Source organism: Esox lucius, chromosome 2, assembly GCF_011004845.1.
Source record: "Esox lucius isolate fEsoLuc1 chromosome 2, fEsoLuc1.pri, whole genome shotgun sequence".
NCBI classification, from domain to species: Eukaryota; Metazoa; Chordata; class Actinopteri; order Esociformes; family Esocidae; genus Esox; species Esox lucius.
In genome coordinates this window covers 19,284,631-19,305,593 of record NC_047570.1, presented here as the reverse complement: position 1 = coordinate 19,305,593, position 20,963 = coordinate 19,284,631, and the positions used below count along the sequence as shown (strand labels likewise).

Genomic DNA, 20,963 nt, shown 5'->3' with positions numbered 1-20,963 from the left:
CAGAGGCAATATTAAATAAACCCTCAGGACATTTTTTTTAAATTTTATTTATTTATACAGGGAAAACCAGCCGAGTCCAAGATCTCATTTACAGTGGTGCCCTGTATTACAACCTCAATCAATACATTTCTTTATAAGAAAATATTTTAAAACTAATATTATACAATAAAAAAAACGCAAGGACAACTCACTTTAAAATGTTCAGTCAGACAGTTTTTTTAAATGTGCTATGGACACAGTATCCTCCACATTTGAGAGGCACAGAGGAAGAATGATGTTGTAACTATCTTTGACTTGGCCTGTGGTTCCTCAAACTATCTTTCAATCATGTTTGATTAGAGCCGTTTTTCAATATAATTTTGGAGGTAAGATAATTTGGAAGTTTCACTAGGATGGCTTTATAAACAAACAATAAAAAGCATCTTGCCTTCCTGGCATCCAAGGAATCCCAACCAACATCCAATAAATGACATAACCTAATTCTGATCTCATATTTTTCAACTCAGTAATATGGGTTTTAAAAATAGAGTTTATTATCTAACCAAATACCAAGATATTTGTATGAAGTAACACATTCTAAAACCAAATTGTCTAGTGTGGTAATTATCCACACCTATGTTTCCGGACCTCGAAAACACCATTTACTTGGTTTTATTTGCATTTAAATGGAATTTTGTAAAGCATGGAATTCAGACTGCAAGTGCAAATATGCTTGTGCAGGAGAAGGAGCTGCCACATACAACACTGTTTAAAAATTTTCCTACAAGTTTACAAATATAATTTATATATATGGTAAACAGTAACGGACCCAAAATCGAACCCTGGGGAACTCCTTTATGAAATGCAATACATTTACAGTTGTGCTCATAAGATCGCATACCCTTGCAGAAATTGTGAAATGTTGGCATTGATTTTGAAAATATGACTGATCATGCAAAAAAAGAAAAAAATATTTAAGGATAGTGATCATATGAAGCCATTTATTATCACATAGTTGTTTGGCTCCTTTTTAAATCATAATGATAACAGAAATCACCCAAATGGCCCTGATCAAAAGTTTACATACCCTTGAATGTTTGGCCTTAGTACAGACACACAAGGTGATACACAGGTGAAAATGGCAATTACAGGTGTGGGAAATTCACATTTGGCTTTTTAAATTGTGTCTGTGTATAAATTGTGTCTGTGTATAAATAATAAATCAGTTTGTTAGCTCTCACTTGAATGCACTGAGCAGGGTAGTTATTGAGCCACGGTGAGCAGAAAATAACTGTCAAAAGACCTGCGTAACAAGGTAATGGAACTTTATAAAGATGGAAAAGGATATAAAAAGATATCCAAAGCCTTGCAAATGCCAGTCAGTACTGTTCAATCACTTATTAAGAAGTGGAAAATTCTGGGATTGTTTGATGCAGAGCCAAGGTGAGGTAGACCAAGAATGATTTCAGCCAAAACTGCCAGAAGAATTGTTTGAGATACAAAAAAAAACTCACAGGTAACCTCAGGAGAAATACAGGCTGCTCTGGAAAAAGACGGTGTGGTTATTTCAAGGAGCACAGTACGACGACGATACTTGAATAAAATGAGCTGTATGGTCAAGTTGCCAGAAAGAAGCCTTTACTTCGCCAATGCCACAAAAAAGACTGGTTACAATATGCCCGACAAGACCTTTACTCGCCTCACAGTTTCTGGCACACTGTAATTTGGAATGACAAGACCAAAATAGAGCTTTATGGTCACAACCATAAGCACTATGTTTAGAGAGGGGTCAACAAGGCCTATAGTGAACAGAATACCATCTCCACTGTGAAGCATGGTGGTGGTTCACTGATGTTTTGGGGGTGTGTGAGCTCTGAAGGAACGAGGAATCTTGTGATAATTGATGGCAAGATGAATGAATTATGTTATCAGAAAATACTGGCAGACAATTTGCATTCTTCTGCACAAAAGCTGCGCATGGGACGCTCTTGGACTTTCCAGCACGACAATGTCCCTAAGCACAAGGCCAAGTTGACCCTCCAGTGGTTACAGCAGAAAAGGGTGAAGGTTCTGGAGTGGCCATCACAGTCTCCTGACCTTAATATCATTGAGCTACTCTGGGGAGAATTCAAATGTGTGGTCCATGCAAGACAATCAAAGACTCTGCATGACCTGGAGGCATTTTGCCAAGATGAATGGGCAGCTATACCACCTGTAAGAATTTGGGGCCTCATAGACAACTATTACAGAAGACTGCACGCTGTCATTGATGCTAAAGGGGGTAATACACAGTATTAAGAACTAAGGGTATGCAGACTTTTAAACAGTGGTCAGTTCTTTGTTTTGTTTTTTGCCTTGTTTTGTTTTATGATTGTGCCATTATGTTATGACCTACAGTTGAATGTGAATCCCATAATAAATAAAATATATGTGCTCACTAATGTTTCTTTACAAATGGTACATACACTCACCTAAAGGATTATTAGGAACACCTGTTCAATTTCTCATTAATGCAATTATCTAATCAACCAATCACATGGCAGTTGCTTCAATGCATTTAGGGGTGTGGTCCTGGTCAAGACAATCTCCTGAACTCCAAACGGAATGTCAGAAAGGGAAAGAAAGGTGATTTAAGCAATTTTGAGCGTGGCATGGTTGTTGGTGTCAGACGGGCCGGTCTGAGTATTTTCACGCACAACCATTTCTAGGGTTTACAAAGAATGGTGTGAAAGGGGAAAAACATCAAGTATGCGGCAGTCCTGTGGGTGAAAATGCCTTGTGGATGCTAGAGGTCAGAGGAGAATGGGCCAACTGATTCAAGCTGATAGAAGAGCTACTTTGACTGAAATAACCACTCGTTACAACCGAGGTATACAGCAAAGCATTTGTGAAGCCACAACACACACAACCTTGAGGCGGATGGGCTACAACAGCAGAAGACCCCACCGGGTACCACTCATCTCCACTACAAATAGGAAAAAGAGGCTACAAGAGTCAGAATTTGGCGTGAACAGAATGAGAACATGGATCCATCATGCCTTGTTACCACTGTGCAGGCTGGTGGTGGTGGTGTAATGGTGTGGGGGATGTTTTCTTGGCACACTTTAGGCCCCTTAGTGCCAATTGGGCATTGTTTAAATGCCACAGCCTACCTGAGCATTGTTTCTGACCATGTCCATCCCTTTATGACCACCATGTACCCATCCTCTGATGGCTACTTCCAGCAGTATAATGCACCATGTCACAAAGCTCGAATAATTTCAAATTGGTTTCTTGAACATGACAATGAGTTCACTGTACTGAAATGGCCCCCACAGTCACCAGATCTCAACCCAATTGAGCATCTTTGGGATGTGGTGGAACGGGAGTTTCGTGCCCTGGATGTGCATCCCACAAATCTCCATCAACTGCAAGATGCTATCCTATCAATATGGGCCAACATTTCTAAAGAATCCTTTCAGCACCTTATTCAATCAATGCCACGTAGAATTAAGGCAGTTCTGAAGGCAAAAGGGGGTCAAACACAGTATTAGTATGGTGTTCCTAATAATCCTTTAGATGAGTGTATATTACCAATTCTACAAGGGTATGCAAACTAGAGCACAACTGTAGATTCACACCCATCCTATCACTAAGATTGTTTTTAAACCATGAACAAATATAACATTAAAATATAAAAACATTCTATTTTTAAAGTTATATTTGCGTTTCTTAGGACGATAGAATATACAGACAGATTGTGGTATGAATAAGTGGATTAGGTTCTCTCTAATTCTGTCAGTGTGGTAGTAGTACGCGGGTTTCTTGTCTACCCTCCAGTACAGTGGGTGGCAGTAATGCACATTAACATTGCGTGCCAACAGCCAACCGAACACCATAGAAGAAACACCACGAAAGGAAGGGTGAACACTCCAAATTAATCCGATTGGTCGACTCCAAATCGGCGGTTTATTTTCGATTTGTTTTGCTTTTTACATGCAAGCGTTTTGAGAGTTGTGTTTGTTAAAACAAACAAGTATGGATCAGTCAATGAAGCGTACATTACAACGTTTGATACGACGAATTCCATTTCAACTGCTTAAGACAACACTAAGCAAGTGGGCACATATTTTAGAAGAGGACCTGCTTTTGCTGGATTTCACACAACCAAAATGTCTATTCACGGAAAATCTGCTTTCTCTATGTGAGGTATCAAATGCATTCTGTCTAGCTAATGTATTAGATTAAGTTTAGCTCAGTTAATATTGGACAAAATGCATTATATATTACGACATGTTTTATTGTTATCAACCTTCATCAAAACGTTATGTAATTTCTCCCAAGGGGAAGGGCACGACAGTGAAACACATCACAGAACTCGAAATGATATGTAAGTATCTGATACAAGGCAATGCGTCTGCTCACACTTCGCAACTTGATTCCGTTGTATGGGGTTCAGAACAGGGAATACAATCCACATGTTAATAGGTTTCCATCCATTTGGCAAACCAATTATCTGTCTACTTCTGTCAAATGTTACCAACATCTTGTTTCCATCTGCATTTCTTTTTATGCCCTTGAATTTATTGCATGAAATGTTTGGGTAGAAATGTTGTGTACTAAATCTATAATTGACGTCTACTATGTTTTCCAGATATCATTGAGAATCCAAATCAGGTAATGTGGCGTGCTTTCCAGCTTCTTGATGCAAGGGGTAAGTTATAGCTTCCTAATATCTTCCTGTGCATTTTGTAGCCTATTTGGTCCTCTCAATAACACCTTTAATAAATGACCCTATTCAGTGTTGTTATTCTGAAGTATTGAAGGTATCATGATCAAACCATATTAGTCACATTTAGTTATTTTTTCCTCAGAGGATGCACCATCCATTGAGCTGACACAGTTCAAGGAACAGTTTAAGGCCCACCTTACAGAGCTCAACAGCCATGTAAGTATGTAAACCTTGTAAAACATACAGTTAGGTCCAGAAATATTTGGACACTGACACAATTTTCCTAATTTTGGCTCTGTACGCCACCTCAATGGATTTGAAATGGAACAAAAATATTGTATGAAATATTTGGGAACTGCAACCATTTTCATACACAGTCCCCTTATTTCAGGGGCTCAAATGTAATTGGACAAATGAACAATCATAAATTAAATGTTCACTTAATACTTTGTAGAGAATCCTTTGCAGGCAATAACTGCTTGAAGTCTGGAACACATGGACATAACTTCAGTTGTTTGTTCATGGGTCTTTCTGCCTTAAGTTTTGTCTTCAGCAAGAGAAATGTATGCTCAATTGTGTTGAGTTCAGGTGATTGACTCAGCAGTTGCAGAATATTTTACTTCATTGCCTTAAAAAAACATGTTTTGGGTCATTGTCCATCTGTAAAGTGAAGTGCCATCCAATCAACTTTGCTGAATCTGAGCGGACAATATATCCCCATACACTTCAGAATTAATCCGGCTGCTTCTGTCTTGTCACATCATCAGTAAAGACTAGTGACCCAGTGCCATGGGAAGCCATGTATGCCCATGCCATCACACTGCCTCCATTGTGTTTTACAGATGATGTGGTATGCTTCGGATCATGAGCCATTCCAAGCCTTCTCCATATTTTTTTTCTTCCCATCATTCTGGTACAGGATCTTCGTTTCATCTATCCAAAGAATGCTGTTCCAGGACTTAGATGGCTTTTTTTTATTCTTGAGGGTTATGAATGGTTTGCACCTTGTGGTGAACCCTCTGTATTTGCATAAAGTCTTCTCTTTATGGTAGACTTGGATAATTTTATGCCTACCTCCTTGAGAGTGTTCCTCACTTGGCTGGATGTTGTAAAGTGGTTTTTCTTTACCATGGAAACGTCCAGGCCTTTGTGTGTTGCAGAGCTCACCAGTGCATACTTTTTTCCCTCAGAATGTACCAAACTGTTGATTTGGCCACTCCTATTGTTCCTGCTATCTCTCTGATATATATATATTTTTTCCAGCCTAAGGATTGCCTGTTTCACTTGCATTGAGAGGTTCTTTGACCGCATGTTGTCGGTTCCCAGCATCAGCTTCTAAATGCCACCACTGGAATCAGCTCCAGAACTTTTACCTGCTTAATTGATGGAGGAATGACCCACACCTGTCCATGAAACAGCTTGAGTCAATTGTCCAATTACTTTTGGTCCCTTGAAAAAGAGGGACCAAAATCTACATATTAAAGAGTTGTAATTCCAATTTGTATGTGAATACCCTCAAACTGAAGCTGAGTGACTGCACTTTAAGCCCATATTCATTATTTAACTGTAACTTGAATACATTTTGGTAAAATATAATTATCAGTGTCCAATTATTTCCGTACCTAACTGTACATGACTCACAGAAAGCGAACATTCCTTGGCTTGTAATGTCCCTCACAACTAATGTTCTTGTGTATGCCATCTCAGTCAATTTCTGTATGTATCTTTCGTTACAAGGTGTCTATTAAAATAAAGAAGCACACAGATGAGGCCGTATGGATACGTATTGCCTGGGGGGACAACTTCACAAAGCCTAATCACCTCAAGCCCACATACGCAGTCCACCATCTCCAGACCCCTTATGTCTTTGTGACCGGCCTAACTGTGAAGCATAAGCCTCTTTTAAATCAGGCAAGGATGCTTTCTTAATTCTCACCCATGGATTTATAACATCATAATTGCAAGTTAGTTGAATTGTTACTAAATCCTGTGTTGCCTGTTTAACAGACTGTTCTGTCCTGCAGGCATTGGTTTTGACCACCAGGTATGGCTCTATTAAGGACGCTTCCCTCAGTGGAAGGAACCTCGTTGCCATCAGAGACCTATTGATGAGGCAATACCAACAGGTAGGCCTTGGCCCTATGCTTTATTCCTTTGCTCAGAAAGCCTATAAGGGGGAAAAGGCCATCTTAGGGCCAGCACAACCAGTCCATTGCTTTCAGCTGACAAGGAAAGCCTAATGCCCTAGCGTACTAACTAAGATCTTGTTTGTATCAAATGTCTAGGTGTTCCCCACCAAACATCCAAAACCTCTTCAGGAAAAGAATCATGTCCCTACAAGTATGTTTTGTTGTCCGATTCTAAAGTAGTTTTAATTAGTGCTGTAACAACTAATCGTCGTTAACATCATCAATACAAATTACTGACAACTGTTTTCATTATTGTTTAGTTAGATTGGACACTACAAACTTTGAGCGTAATGCGTCCCCAGTTACATAAGACTGTAAGATTCTCTGTGGTGTTGTACTGTTCCCTTCTCCTAAGTAAAATGTTTAAATTGACGTGGTAATCAAAAGATGAATCAATTCTTAAAATAATTGTTAGTTGCAGCCCTAATTGTAATATAAATTAGATGTTAATCATGATGACAATCACAACTAATTATAAATAGAATATTGATTTTGTTTTGTGTTTCACTGACACTGTGTTTTAGACCCCAATATAGAGAAAGAACAGATTGAGAATACAGAGAACCGACTTCAGATGGCTTGTGAGGCTTTTGGTGATGGGACGCTTCCTCAGCTGCAAAAGGCTGTATACCAGGTGCACAAAGATGAACACTAGTGGCAGTTTCAAAGAAACATTCTCCTTATTGGCCTTCTGTGCTGTATGTGACAATAAATTTTTTCTCTCCTCAGCTGGAAACCAAGTTCAGAGATAACTCCAACAGGACATTGACAGGCAGTGATGAGCCCTTCAGAGGAGTTGTTGAGTTTACCAGCACCAACCTGTTGGAGTCACTCAGGCATGCTGTGTCTTCAGGTACTATATCTGCAGTGCATTTTGAACATTTACACAATCACTCCCACAGCCTTCACATTTGGTTGCCTTAAAATGAAATCTAAAAAGGCATTACGGTAAAATGTTTTGTGATAACAGTAAAGTGTAATGTTAATGGAACACAAACTGATTAAACACATGCCTACTAGGCTAACCATTTTAATTTCAATCAGTTTAATCTGGATATGCATACAGATGTTGCAGAGTTTTCCTGTGTTCTGTGGTAGACTATAGTGTTGTCATGAATGCCGTACAAAGTACACTGTTAAGAATAATAACCTTTAAGCCTCTGCAAGCCCAGCCTATCCATTGAATTGGGTGAGCAAAAAGCAGCCCAATAATAGCTTTTGCTTGCGTTTGACAGGTATTGCATCGACCCCAGTCACCCCTCTTCTCTCATCAATCACACAGAAAGGGAGAAACTATTTTGTTGTAACTGACAAAGGAGTATAAAAACACATGAGAAACTGCCTTAAGTGTATTAAATATTCTGATTTAATAGGCATTTCTAAATACATGCTGAAAGAGGTTTTCTTTCTTATTTGTCAATTTGTTATGTTTGAACAAATAAAGTCAGCAATTATATGGAGGAATTTCACAAATGCGTAACTGAATTAATGCAATGTTGACATTAAAACTCAGTTCTTATGCTGTTGATAAGAGTTGTCTTTTTAATTCAGTCCACTTTTACAATATACCATTTTCACTACAATGTATACTCTCATCTGTTGTTGTTTTTGTACAGATTTATTTTTATGGTAGTATTAATGGTATTTCTATAAGCATTGTGCCATTATGATAATGCACATTTTAATAATAAGTGTGTCTATCTTTTATAACATTTTAAATTATTTGACTTTGCGATGGGTGGTCCTCAAACGCTTTTAACTATGATTTTGTGTTCCTGCTGCTATACTGAATGTTATTAGATAATGTTTCAAATACTTCTGCTACAAAATTGTGCCTGAGAGAACTGACATGCTCCCACGGTCATGGATTGGAAAGGTTTGTATCCTCTGCAACTAATTCTGCCATATGTTTAATAGCCAAACATTTCATATATAAATACAATGTTATCCAATCCTCCACCTTAGAAATTGGGTCTGTGATGATCTTGTCTGAATCTGTTAATCTTTGTTTACTGAGGTCTGCTATGACAAAGGGTCTGAAGACTTAAATGCATCAGATATTTCCGTTTTCATTTTCAATAAACTGGCACACAATTCTAAAAAGTTGATCAATTTGTCATTGTTTTCTGTGTGTAGTTTGATAACAAAATACTTAATATTAAATTAATACAAATAAATATTTCCTGGATAAATCCTCTACTGAAAAGGACTGGAAAATATTTATTTTATTTATTATATTAAATTAAATAACCAACCAGAGTTAATCCACATAGCCTACTCAATAATGTTAGTACTGGATTGGTTGTTGGTAATACCCTGACCAGTGTTCCAAAATTTATGGATTTGCGTGTCTTGAAAATGAATACAGGAATAAAACGCTGGTTTATAAACTGAAACAGGCTAGTCCACGCCCGACAATCCTCTTTAAGTCTTATGGCAAAGTGAGAGACACTGATTCTTTTTGCATTTCTCTTCATTTATTCCAGGAATAAAGGAATTTTAGAATCACTTCAGATAGACGCATATGATTTGGGCGGTTTGACAATCTTGTGAATCTCACCAGGAGACATTTTGTCAACATTTTGGCTTAAATTTACTCTAGCCTACAAATAAAAAAAAAAGCTTATTTAGCCACAATTGACCAAACTCAATTTGTCCAAAGTATGTTTACAAGATAATGAACATTGCGAGGTGGTGTAAGCCAGTGGTTCCCAACTCCGGTCCTCGAGTACCCCCAACAGCACACATTTTTGTTGTAGGCCTGAACAAGCACACCCAATTCAACTCAATGAGAGCCTCATGATTAGTTGACAAGTTGAATCAGCTGTGCTTGACTGGAGCTACAATGAATATGAGTACTTGAGGACCGTAATTGGGAACCACTGGTGTAAGCCAACCCAACATACTTTAACTCTGTGTGGTAATGTACTTAGCTAATTTAGTTGATTCAGATTTGTCAAGCATGACAATCTGACCCTTTGTTGTTTAGTCTTGGGAGGAAGCGTTATAAAATGGCCAATGATATTCTTATTTTCATTAAGAATATCCTTGACCTTCTGTGGGAGGGGTCTGTTGCTAAGAGGTCTCCCGGAAGTGGAAGCGTCCTCGTATTTTTGGCTGCATCTTCAGGCGACGTTGGGTAGCTTGTCAACAGAAACATGGCTTCCTCTGCGTCGGGGAAAGCATATCAGAATGATAATGCTTCTGTGGGCAGTCAAAAATGCAGCGAAGAGCCACCCGCACAGACGCGAGAGATTATCAAACCGTCCATTATGGAACTCACCAAAGAAGTGCAGACCAATATCCTTTGCACTGTGGAAGGATGTGGCAAGATTTTACCGAACACGCCAGCCCTGAACATGCATCTCGTAAAGTCCCACAGAGTCAAGGTAGCTAACGTTAGCTATTTTGTTAGCCTCTTAAAGGGTCTAACCAAATCTTTCAGTATGTCGTCTTTTTTTTTTTTAAATGATACATGCTACTAGCTAGTAGTGACACTGACGGTCAGTCGGCACTGGACATTGTTTGAGGAATATTTAACGGAAGTTTGCTGTCGGTTACACATTTCTTTATTGATTTTCATCCGTAATGTTTTTAGCTAGCATGTTTTTACTATCTCATTGTCGTTCATCATGCCCAATTAGCCTTTCTTTAGTCATTGACCGGCATTTGGATTATTGATGTTTCTATCAATTAGACCCATTAAAATAACCCTGCTACAGTAAAGTAATGTTTAAATTGGCCACATATTAAGGAGCGATTTAATGATCTGATATTTAGCTTCACACAGTCTTTGCGCTTGTGTGTAGTTAAGTATGTTTTAATGTAATTTGGTTCTTCCTGGCCATGCATGGCAATACTGCCATATCCCATCATGCCTCCTCCATGTCCTCCATTTTTGTATTTTAAGAACGGTTTCAGTGACACCTATTGCTAAGAGTTCTAATGGATATTAGATTTAAAGAAATGTACTCAAAGGCCAGACTTATGTAGGACATTGTGATAGGTCCTACATACTGCCTTCGGAAACTCAGCATTACGTATACTTTTTATATACCCTAAAGCTTGTGTCAAGTCCAGTCGCACTAACTGAAATGTACTTAGCAAACATGGCTTACATTATATGTTGATGGGATTTTAGTCACAGATTTCGCAGCCATTATGCCGCAGTGTTGCAATTGAGACTTTAGTCTAGTACAGGGGTATTCAACTCTTAGCCTATGATGTCCAGAGTCTGCAAGTTTTTCTGCCTCATCATTAAATCCATCCACTGGTGTCCCAGGTTTAAATAAATCCCTGATTAGAGGTTGTCAATGATGTTCTGTGGAACTCTGTTCAAGGTCCAGCTTTCTGTAGCACTGGTCTGGTGTGCAACTATTGGAACTCTGCCCAAACAAAGCATTTTATTGTGTTGTATTTTATATACACTGGTGTTCCACCCCTTTTAAACAAATGTTTCCCAGGCTTAGTGTAGCATTCATATGTTCTTAAGAGGCTAGTTTTCCCAAAATGAACATGGTTCTCAGGTGGGATCTAGCTGTTTGAATTAGGTATGAAAAGCACTCCATGCAGCTCATGCTCCTTCAGCTCCCTACGTACATGCAACAGTAACTGTTTTCAATCTTAATTCATTGGCTTAATGCAGAAGAATGAGAGCTGGGGTAAATGCATTGTGCATTATTTCATGAAGGAAATACAATGTCAAATGGGACAAAATTGTGTCGGGCGAACATAATTAATGTCCATGGTTGCGGGAAACAGCTGACAGCAGAGGTAATGCTACCCTATCTGAGTCATCAGGCCGGAAAATGTTAGGCTGTTTACTCTGCCTCAGCTGCAGTTCATACACTGGCTAAGCATGTTTTCCGTTATGAATTGCTGCCGATTGAGATGGTTACAATAGAATTGTAAGGAGTCCAAGAATCTAAACCACCAGCCGTGCAGGTCAGAGCACAGGGCAAATCTGTGTAGTAGTGTGGCCTCAACGTAAAGGAGAGGGAAAATGGCCTACCAGGATTAGTTGCTTATTTCTCAGAATACAAACTACTTAATTTTCCCTAATCTTCTTTGCACATAAATAATAAATAACAGACTAAACAGCAAGTTCACCCCTCTATGGCAGATATGCTACTCACAGTTCAAGATAACCCAATGCTTTGCCCAGTAGAAATGTAATTATATTTCTGTTTCATGGGCTCTACTTCATCCTCAATTGAATGAGTTGATGTACCAAGGACATAATAAAAAATTTTAAGTTCTGCTACGCTAAACTAATGTCTTAACAGGTTTAGATGACCATATGATAAATACTGTTCAATCAAACCTCATACAAATATCAAGTTGTCGTCAATTGTCTGTTGGTGCGCCTGTTGAAGATGAGGTTGTGGAACTTTCCATTTAGATACTGGTGGTGATAGATCATGCATTTCTCTTTATAATTTTCCATGAAAACAATTTTGGATGTAATACATTGTATTTTTTTATTGTTAAGGGAGGAAAAAAAGCTTGATTCCAATGGCAGTCTTCAATAGCACTTACAAAATTGTGCCATGACTATTGAAAGTGCATTCCGGGACATTGAGGATAAGAATTGTTTTAACCTCCCGTTTAAGCTGGATGTGTATAATATATAATATTTATGTGCATAATCTATAAGTAGAATCACTATCGGGCCTCAGAGGTGTAAAATTCCAAGTTTAAGTGAGTGGTGCACGCAGACATGTTAATTGACAGAACCACTTCTACAACCAGTGACCAAAGATGGCATCTTTTAAAATTATGTACATCGGATTGGGAGGTTGGACAACAGTCCATGTCCTCCAGTTTTTACTTCTTAAAATAAATGTGACTTTTGCAATTGTTTAAAAAAGAAGCTATTGAATTTTCAACCCCCAAAAAGGTGTTTGTTGCTGTCCATTCTCCCCTAATTTAACACACAATTTATTTTTCATTACATGTTTTTTGTAAGTGCTATTGACTATTGATGTCAGATTTTGCAGAAGTCATTTAAAATTGTGTGGATGTCCATCCTCCCAATAATTCATGATATATCGTTCTCACAGTTCTGGATTGGTTGGCTTAATATCTATTGAAGAGCGAAAACAGAATATTTGCTGAATAACACGTCCTAAACTAACGTTACCTTGCTGAAGTTGCTTCTGAGGAAGACCATTGGGAAAGGACTGCATAGCCCTGCACAGAGACTTAGCACCACTGTCACTAACACATCCATCAGCACAATACATCCATCCCACCTTTGCTGACTACTCATCACCCCTTGAAAAAGAGCGCCCACAGGAGTGGCGTCCAGTGAAAAGGGGAAATGGAAGGGGATGTTTGTCAGTTTACACACGAGGGACACCAACGTCTTAGATGCTGACAAGGTCGGCATACATGTCAACTGTAGTCACGGTAGATGTACGCAACAGGCTCAATGGCTACTTCATCACACCAGCTGGTTTAGTGTCTTTCAAGGATGCTGCGATCACGTACCGCCCAACGTTAAATAGTGCTGTGTGTTTTGGAAAACAAACACTCAGAACCTTGTTTTAACATTGTTGGAATGTGTTCTTTTAAAATACCAATCCTGATGTTATTCAGTTATCAAACAATGCTTATTGCAGCCCCACCCATAGAGTATATATAAAAATTGCCATAAATCTGGTGTATATATGATGTTGTACAGAATATTGCTACGATACCCAAGATGTTTTGTAGTGGCTAGAAATAAAGCTTCCTGCTCCCTGCCTGCCCGAGTCACTGTTTATGATTGAACTGTTGCTGTTCTGACTAGGGAAACGACATACAGGAATGGAGTCTTATTCAGAGTAGTTCAAGGCCTGTGATTTTGGCTCAAACATCGTCTGAATGTTAACCTGTAACTCTGCTGCTGTAAGTAGTTCTAGCGTTTATGCTCCTCATACACTGCCTGTACTATAGTTAGGGACATGCTTATACAGTTCATATTTTCACTGTGAAGACCGCTCATTTTATGTTTATCAGAAATGAGCTGGTGATGCAGAGTAATTGTATCCCACAGGTGAACAGTGAAAGCTCTGAAGTCCAAATTATGGTGGTTGGGCTGTACACAGGCGTGGAAGCTGAGGTCTTATCTGTGGCCTGTGAGGCATGCCAAGCTGAGTGCCTGATGTGCTCTTATGTAATCATGATGCTGTTCATTTGTTTTAATACCATGTGCTGCTGACAGCTGCTGATAGATGCTTTGACGCAGGTATCTGGGAACAATGAGTGTGGAGTGCTGTAGCCCATAATGTGGAAAACACAACCTCTGTGCTATTAAACAAATTACTTGAATCTCATCCCCTTAATAGTCATTTGCTGTAATTCTTGGACGACTAGGCATTTTGCTCTGCACTCTGAAAGTGAGGTTATCAAGAATTGACTGTCAGCTTTTATCTAGTCATGTACCACAGTGGTTTTAATTTTTTCCCAGGTGTCCCAATTTTTCTAAATGATAAAAGTTGTTCTCAATGTGGTGACAGCAGCAGACAATATTTGTATTCTTTATGTAATATTATCAGCAATACCTGTCATTTGTTGTCTGAAGCCTATTTCTTATAACATGGAGACATTAAACCTAGTCATTTTGAAGACATTGGTAATAAAGGTCAGACTAAGCTCATTTGTTACAAATATTAATTTAGCACTACCGAGACTGAAATGGCTGACATGCGTTTACCCTAGAGGCAAAATGTGATGTTCTTTATACATTTCACCATTCATTTGGCAGTTTAGTTTAAGCAGTCAAAATTAAATCATAACATAAAATTTCCAAGTGGCAGCCTTACTTCAGATTTTTACAGGCTTCACCTGGGATAGTTAATTTTACATCCTCCTCATCCATTACTTAGTTTTTCTTACTAGAATTTGAAGCTTACACTGTACACATACCACAGTTCTTTGTTGGTGAGTGAAATTGTGAAGACCCCTGTACATCATAATTAAGCAGCCTTTAGTTACATGAAGTGCAGATCGACTACACTAAACCAGGAAGCCTATAGAATTACAAACTAATATCCTCTCTCCCCTTAGGATGGTCTTGTCAACCCCACCATCAGGAAGGACTTGAAGGGCTCCCAGAAGTTGTATTGTTGTCCAATAGAGGGCTGTCCACGTGGTCCCAACAGACCCTTCTCCCAGTTCTCTCTGGTTAAGCAGGTACCACATCACCACTGTGAAATACCCTATTCAGTCTGAGATATGCTCTTCAGATATCAGGGGGACACCCTTGGAAGCTAAGAATAATCAGTAAACTTGCAATTTTTATGTCTCACCCTCTACCTTGAGCTTGTAGACAATACTCTGAAATTTAAACTGATATAGAGCATTTCTATATTAGAATTTTTATATTCTGAGATTGTCACTGACTAACTTGGTAATGGAAAACTATTAGAGCCAAGTTCTGCAATCAAAAATAATGTCCTGCACCAATTATTGGCCCAAATTCTCTTAACACAATCGGTCAAATATTGATAATTAGTAATTTATTTTCTACCCTGGTATGAAATATATGGTTTTGATATTTAAATTAAAAACATCAAATGCCTATTGATGTCATACTTGAATTACATCTTATATTTATTTTATAAGCTAGCTGCCCCCCAAAGGAAGGCTTTCTGCAATCTTCAACTTTCCTGAATCTATTGGGAGTTGTTGCGATCAGACTACATTTATTACATTGTTTATATTATGACCAAATTCGGAATAAGAAGAGAATAATAATGTAGTCCATTGTTCTTAACAAGTAAATCTCTCATCATACAATAGTGTATATTCTGCTTTTCAGCACTTTATGAAGATGCATGCAGAGAAGAAGCACAAATGTTCCAAATGCAACAATGGCTACAGCACAGAGTGGGACCTGAGGCGGCACATAGAGGACTGTGGGAGGACATATTGCTGCACGTGTGGCTGCCCCTACGCCAGCAGGGCTGCACTACTGTCTCATATCTACAGGACTGGCCATGAGGTCCCAACAGAACACCGGTACATACTGCATGTCAAACTTGAGGGCAGTGTCTCTGTTAGCTGGTAATTGCTGGCTTCTGGCCAGTGAAAATCTCAACTTCTATTTGTGGCAGACATCTGCCCACCGGTGATTGCTGACCTCAATGAAACGCTAATGATAGTGTTGCTCCGGTGTTCTGTCATACGGTGTGTCCAGGATTGTCACTAAATTCACGAAATTTCAATATAGTTTTGTCCAAGGTTGATAACGTTATACAGTGGATATAAAAAGTCTACACACCCCTGTTAAAATTCCAGGTTGTTGTGATGTAAAAGTCACATTAAAGGTGGAAAAATGTCAGATCTTTTTCCACCTTTAATGTGACCTATAACGTAAACAATTAAATTGGAAAATCTTTGAGGGGGACATGATTTATCTTCCTCATTCTTTTTCATCACAAAAACCTGCCATTTTAACAGGGGTGTGTAGACTTAATAGCCACTGTACATTTATCTGAAAGCATGTACTATTTTTATTAATGCCTAGTTAACATTTTACCTTTACAAGTACCCAGGTTTTTTTTAAGGCCATGTAGAAAAATGCTGTCATGTTTTAGCTGCTTGACATATTCTCTCCTTACCTGTGTTTTGTAGATATCCACCCGTGAAAAAGCGGAAGATGGAGAGACAGATTAGCAGCGCAGCAAAGGTCAAGCCCAGTGAATCCATGTGTCAGATCATGACAACCCACAGAGAACTCTCAGAAGGCTCCCTTCCCTCAGGCAGGATCGGCCACACCCCAGACTCATTCAGACATTCCCACAATAACCCCCCTAAACAACTCCAGAAACTCCTACTACCGAAGCCTAAAGTGGCTCTGGTGAATGTCCCTGTGATGCACTTGGCTCACCTCCCTGTCCTCCTCCCCTCCACAGAGAGTGGGGCTTTGAGGTCTGTGGTGCTGGCTGTGGACAGCCAAGGCTCCTTCAGCACACTCCACCTCATGCCCCAGTCTATGGGGGCCATGGTGCCCCACCTGGACCCTAAGAACCTTTGCTTCAGGGGTAGCATGCCTGCCTCTCGCTCCAGCCTGGGGCCTGTAAGCACAGGGGTGCAGGTGAGTCTAGAGCCAGGGGGTTCTGCCAATGACCTGGTGGGACCCAGGGGGCGAAGCACTTCCACCAACATCCAGACAGACATATCCTACTTATCCAGGATGCCTGTTGGGATGGGGATGGATGTGTGTCCCATCGGTGAGCCATCGGTCTCGTCGTGTGCCCAGACAGACATTAGCGTGAGTGCTCAGGTCCTACTGCCGGTCAGTGTTGAGACCCAGACGTTTTCCTCTAAGGCCAAAGCCACCACCACCATAGGGGCGCAAACCGACACCCACAGTCTCAACCAACTTCCCTGCCTCTCTTCCTCCCAGTCTCCCTACATCACCAGACAGACCCAGACCAACTTCCCGCTAGCTGGGTTGGAAGAGAGGACTCCGATCAACCAGCCCATCATGTGCTCAGACCTCTTTGACAGCTACTCCCTCAGTGTCTCAACACAGACCGCACCGATGGATGCCCACTTCAGAGCCCATAGTGTCAACAGCCCCGTCTCCACCGCAGGTCACGGTTTCTATGACGACGACAAATCTGCCGCGGGAATGTGTTTTGGCATGCAGACAGACGATCTCCAGCCGGGTAGCGTAGCAGACAACCAAACCCAGACCACCTTGGCTCTGTTCAACGACCTTGAGAACATCTTGTCTGGTGACTCTCTATCTGCTCACCAGGTGTTAGTAGATTCTTCAACAGACTGTGGGTCTGGCCTGGGCTCGGTTCAGGAACAGCACACAGGCATTGACTTTGACTTTGAAGAGTTCCTGAATGCGGCCCACATCCAGACACAGACGGAGGAGAGTGAGCTTGGTGGCCTGGGGGCTGACACGCACCTGGAGGTTCTGGACATCCAGACCCAGACAGACTTCCTCCTCTTGGAAGACCTGGTGAACAGTGAGGGGCCAGGCCGGAGCCAGGCAGGTGACCTGGAGCTGGAAATGTTTGACACTCAAACCCAGACAGACCTTAACTTCCTGCTGAACGCTGGAGGCCACATGCCTCTGGGCAACATTCTGCGCCAGTCAAGCTTCTCTATTAGCACTGATTCCTCCGACACTGAGACACAGACAGACCTCCGCCAACCACTGACTCCAACGCCAAACTCCAACACCATTTCCTCTGTCGTCAATGGCGACCAGGCCAGGCTTCTAAGTAGTGCAGAGACTCAGACAGTTACCCATAAGGCATCAGAGGGCTTTGGAAACCTCTTCCTGACCAGCAACGAGACCCAGACTGTAATGGATGACTTCCTGTCAGCTGACATGGCCTGGAACATGGAGTCCCACTTCAGCTCAGTGGAGACACAGACATGTGAGGAGCTGTTTGCACTGTTTCAGCACTCTGAGAAGCCCAACAGCTGAATACCCCATTTTCCATAGAGGCTACCTTATCAGTCTATAAAACAGGTTTCTTTTGTCTGTCCAGGAGGGCGTTTTCTGGGCTTCTACTTATCCTCTATGGTCAATATCCCTCTACTAATGGATGTTTGTATAGATGTAGAAGCGAGCCTTCTCTTAGAACATTCCACAAAAAAATATGGCATGTCCCAGAAGGCTCCAAAGCACTTTATCTGTCCATAAATATGAGTTCTCATCCTGTTTATGTATTTGCACATACTATTTAAGTATATAATTTGTCAGAAAGCCCGCTTATTCTGTTTACAATGTTTCGACATCAGAGCACCAGTGTGCTAACTGTCATGTTTTCATTAAGAGTCTGTAATGCCTTTTGGTCTTTCCTTAATTAAATGTCTGTTGAATGTTTCCGGCATTTTCATGTGGCACACATGCTGTACGAGTGAAATTCTAAATAGTTGCCTCACTCTCATTGTTGAACTGTGATCGTGAAGTGCAGTCTAGTTAAAATCGGCCTGTAGTTGTAGGGCTATGTATAAGCTGGGTGGGGTCACAGCGTAAGCAGACTAGCTTGTCATTGTATTTCACTTATTCATTACATGGCTGTAAGTGTATAGCGGCACAGTGGGCTGAAGTGGTACAATACTTAACAAAAACACTATGAGGATATAGCTTTTCTTTAGAATTGAGTGCATTGTGATTGTGGGTCCACCACATATTGTCAAGGCTAAACCTTACTAATCATAAACTGTCTAAATGTTGCAGTTTATATCAGACTTTTTGATGAGTTGTTACAATCTGATGTATAATGAAATGGATGGGTCTTAGCTGGTATCATTGTTACCTAAGTTAGGCTACCTCATTGCACATGAACCCCATTCTTTCAAACAGACATTTGTCAATACAATGTCGTTGTGAACTTTACAAGAGCTCTCCGGTTTCAGTATTTCTTAATGTTTGATTTTGTTGGTGCCTTAATCCAAGTATTTCAGATTTTGTGTATTTGTTCTGGTCAGTTTGTGATACTTAATGCTGCTTGAAGCACAAAGGAGATGAGGATTAAAACAAGTCTTATATTTATTTGTGGGAGGCATATTCAAAGAACACTTGAGTATCTTTAATTTGCATGTTGTCTTCATTTTCTGTCCTTGCGATATGTTGTGTTGCACAATAAGTTAGAATGTTAGTATTTGGAAAACGGTGTCTTCCAGAGGGGTGAGATAGTATTCATATGTTGGTGAAGCTCATATTGTTGCTGGAAGATCCACTTTCGACTAGCTGTCTGCCTCCTGGCAGAATCAACAAGGATTGAAGGACTTGAAGTTTGTCCTGTTGACCTAAAGTGCCACAGGACCAGTGGAAGCGAAATCGCTCAATAGCATTAAACACTTCTCTAGACAGATGCTATGCAACTTTTATTCTTGCTAAGGTGAGATATTTAAAACGGAGGCGACCATATTTTTTTTTGAAAGAAACTAACTTTAGTTTTTTTTGAGCAATTGTAGTAACATAAAATTAATACAATCCCAAAAAAATTTTTAAGCGTAGCTCTGTATTTGAATACTTTTGTTAATTTTTATCAACAGTGTAAATACTTTTTCTCACCCCTCTGATCTACATCATGTCTATGTTCTAAGAATTTATATGCAGTATTTTTTTTCAAAGGCATCATTTCTCCTACGGTGGTACACGCAGTAGGTTTTGAATTGTACCGATAAACTGCAGAATGTATATAACACTGTGCCCATACATGTTTTTGCACTGTATCCTGAAGAAACTGAACTGTTTCATTCCAGTATGTAAAAGATTTTCATACTCAACCACTACATTTCTTAATTTTATTGTACCGCACTGAACATTACTGCATTTTAAATTATTGTTAATAAACTCGATTTATAATAGTGCAAAGGGAAAGCTGCCTTGCTGTAAAAAAAGTATGTACAGTGGACTACACCGAGGTGTCAACTAGTGCTTTGGCTTTTCTCAGTAGGGAGTGCATGCAGTCTTTGGTGCCTGAAGAATGTATTTCAGTTGCATTTCTGTTTGCAGACTATTCTGTTCTATTTCTTGTGTGTGTGTGTGTGTGTGTGTGTGTGTGTGTAGGGGGTTGGTAAAGGTTGCCTTGTTATTTGGTTGTGGAGGCTATGCAGCAGATGATCAAATAAACTCTTCAAAAAATTGCATCATTATTGAAACAACTTGAATTTTTTAGTTGAAGTTGCCAGTTGTTTTACTAGCTTAGTTCCCTTCAAAACAAAGGAGAGGAAAGTATGGTTTGCAAATGTAGAAAAAAATTCAACATTTTTAGAACTCTGGAATTCTTATGGACCTAGTCTTAATAGAAGTTAATTCTTAAGTGGTCATCCACTACTTCCTGTTTCACTGGATTATATATACAGACAAAAGTGACAAAGTTCCATTGGCATATAGTCATAGCTACACGCCTGATAATACCCATATCCACTATTAAGTCAATAATTAAGTTTAACTGAAGGTGTGATGAGCTTGCCTGGGAAAGGACCCAAGTGTATTTTTCCCTACTGCACAGTATGGAGAAAATCAAAGAATCACAGTTGGAGAATTGCAAAAGTTTGAATCTTGGGGTCAGCAAGTTTAGAACTCCTACTAGATGTCACCTCAATGCCAATCA

The 20,963-nt window shown here is 39.9% G+C and overlaps 2 protein-coding genes across 3 annotated transcripts; both read left to right on the top strand.

The window, feature by feature from the left end:
* The first annotated feature begins 3,867 nt into the window (after window positions 1-3,867).
* cenpn (centromere protein N) lies at window positions 3,868-8,963 on the top strand. The gene is made up of 10 exons (XM_010899318.3): window positions 3,868-4,167; window positions 4,303-4,348; window positions 4,613-4,672; window positions 4,833-4,906; window positions 6,428-6,601; window positions 6,715-6,816; window positions 6,976-7,030; window positions 7,404-7,513; window positions 7,609-7,732; window positions 8,115-8,963. The coding sequence occupies exons 1-10, from the start codon at window positions 3,997-3,999 to the stop codon at window positions 8,201-8,203; spliced, it is 1,005 nt and encodes a 334-aa protein (XP_010897620.1). The 5' UTR covers window positions 3,868-3,996; the 3' UTR covers window positions 8,204-8,963.
* An 865-nt stretch (window positions 8,964-9,828) lies between these two features.
* On the top strand, window positions 9,829-20,414 carry atmin (ATM interactor). 2 transcript variants are annotated; one of them, XM_010899316.4, is made up of 4 exons: window positions 9,829-10,268; window positions 14,932-15,057; window positions 15,686-15,885; window positions 16,501-20,414. In XM_010899316.4, the coding sequence occupies exons 1-4, from the start codon at window positions 10,038-10,040 to the stop codon at window positions 18,317-18,319; spliced, it is 2,376 nt and encodes a 791-aa protein (XP_010897618.2). In that variant the 5' UTR covers window positions 9,829-10,037; the 3' UTR covers window positions 18,320-20,414. The 2 variants fall into 2 exon arrangements, with proteins under 2 accessions (XP_010897618.2, XP_010897619.2); XM_010899317.3 differs by lacking the exon at window positions 9,829-10,268 and having other exon boundaries at window positions 14,975-15,057; window positions 15,667-15,885.
* Window positions 20,415-20,963: the final 549 nt, after the last annotated feature.

Excerpts from the sequence above, each read along its gene's own strand:
- cenpn (XM_010899318.3), top strand. The coding sequence starts at position 3,997 with ATGGATCAGTCAATGAAGCGTACATTACAACGTTTGATACGACGAATT. Across the intron at positions 4,907-6,427 it reads TTACAGAGCTCAACAGCCAT|GTGTCTATTAAAATAAAGAA; the intron begins GTAAGTATGTAA and ends TTTCGTTACAAG. Across the intron at positions 7,031-7,403 it reads AAAGAATCATGTCCCTACAA|ACCCCAATATAGAGAAAGAA; the intron begins GTATGTTTTGTT and ends ACTGTGTTTTAG.
- atmin (XM_010899316.4), top strand. The coding sequence starts at position 10,038 with ATGGCTTCCTCTGCGTCGGGGAAAGCATATCAGAATGATAATGCTTCT. Across the intron at positions 15,058-15,685 it reads AGTTCTCTCTGGTTAAGCAG|CACTTTATGAAGATGCATGC; the intron begins GTACCACATCAC and ends TCTGCTTTTCAG. Across the intron at positions 15,886-16,500 it reads GAGGTCCCAACAGAACACCG|ATATCCACCCGTGAAAAAGC; the intron begins GTACATACTGCA and ends TGTGTTTTGTAG.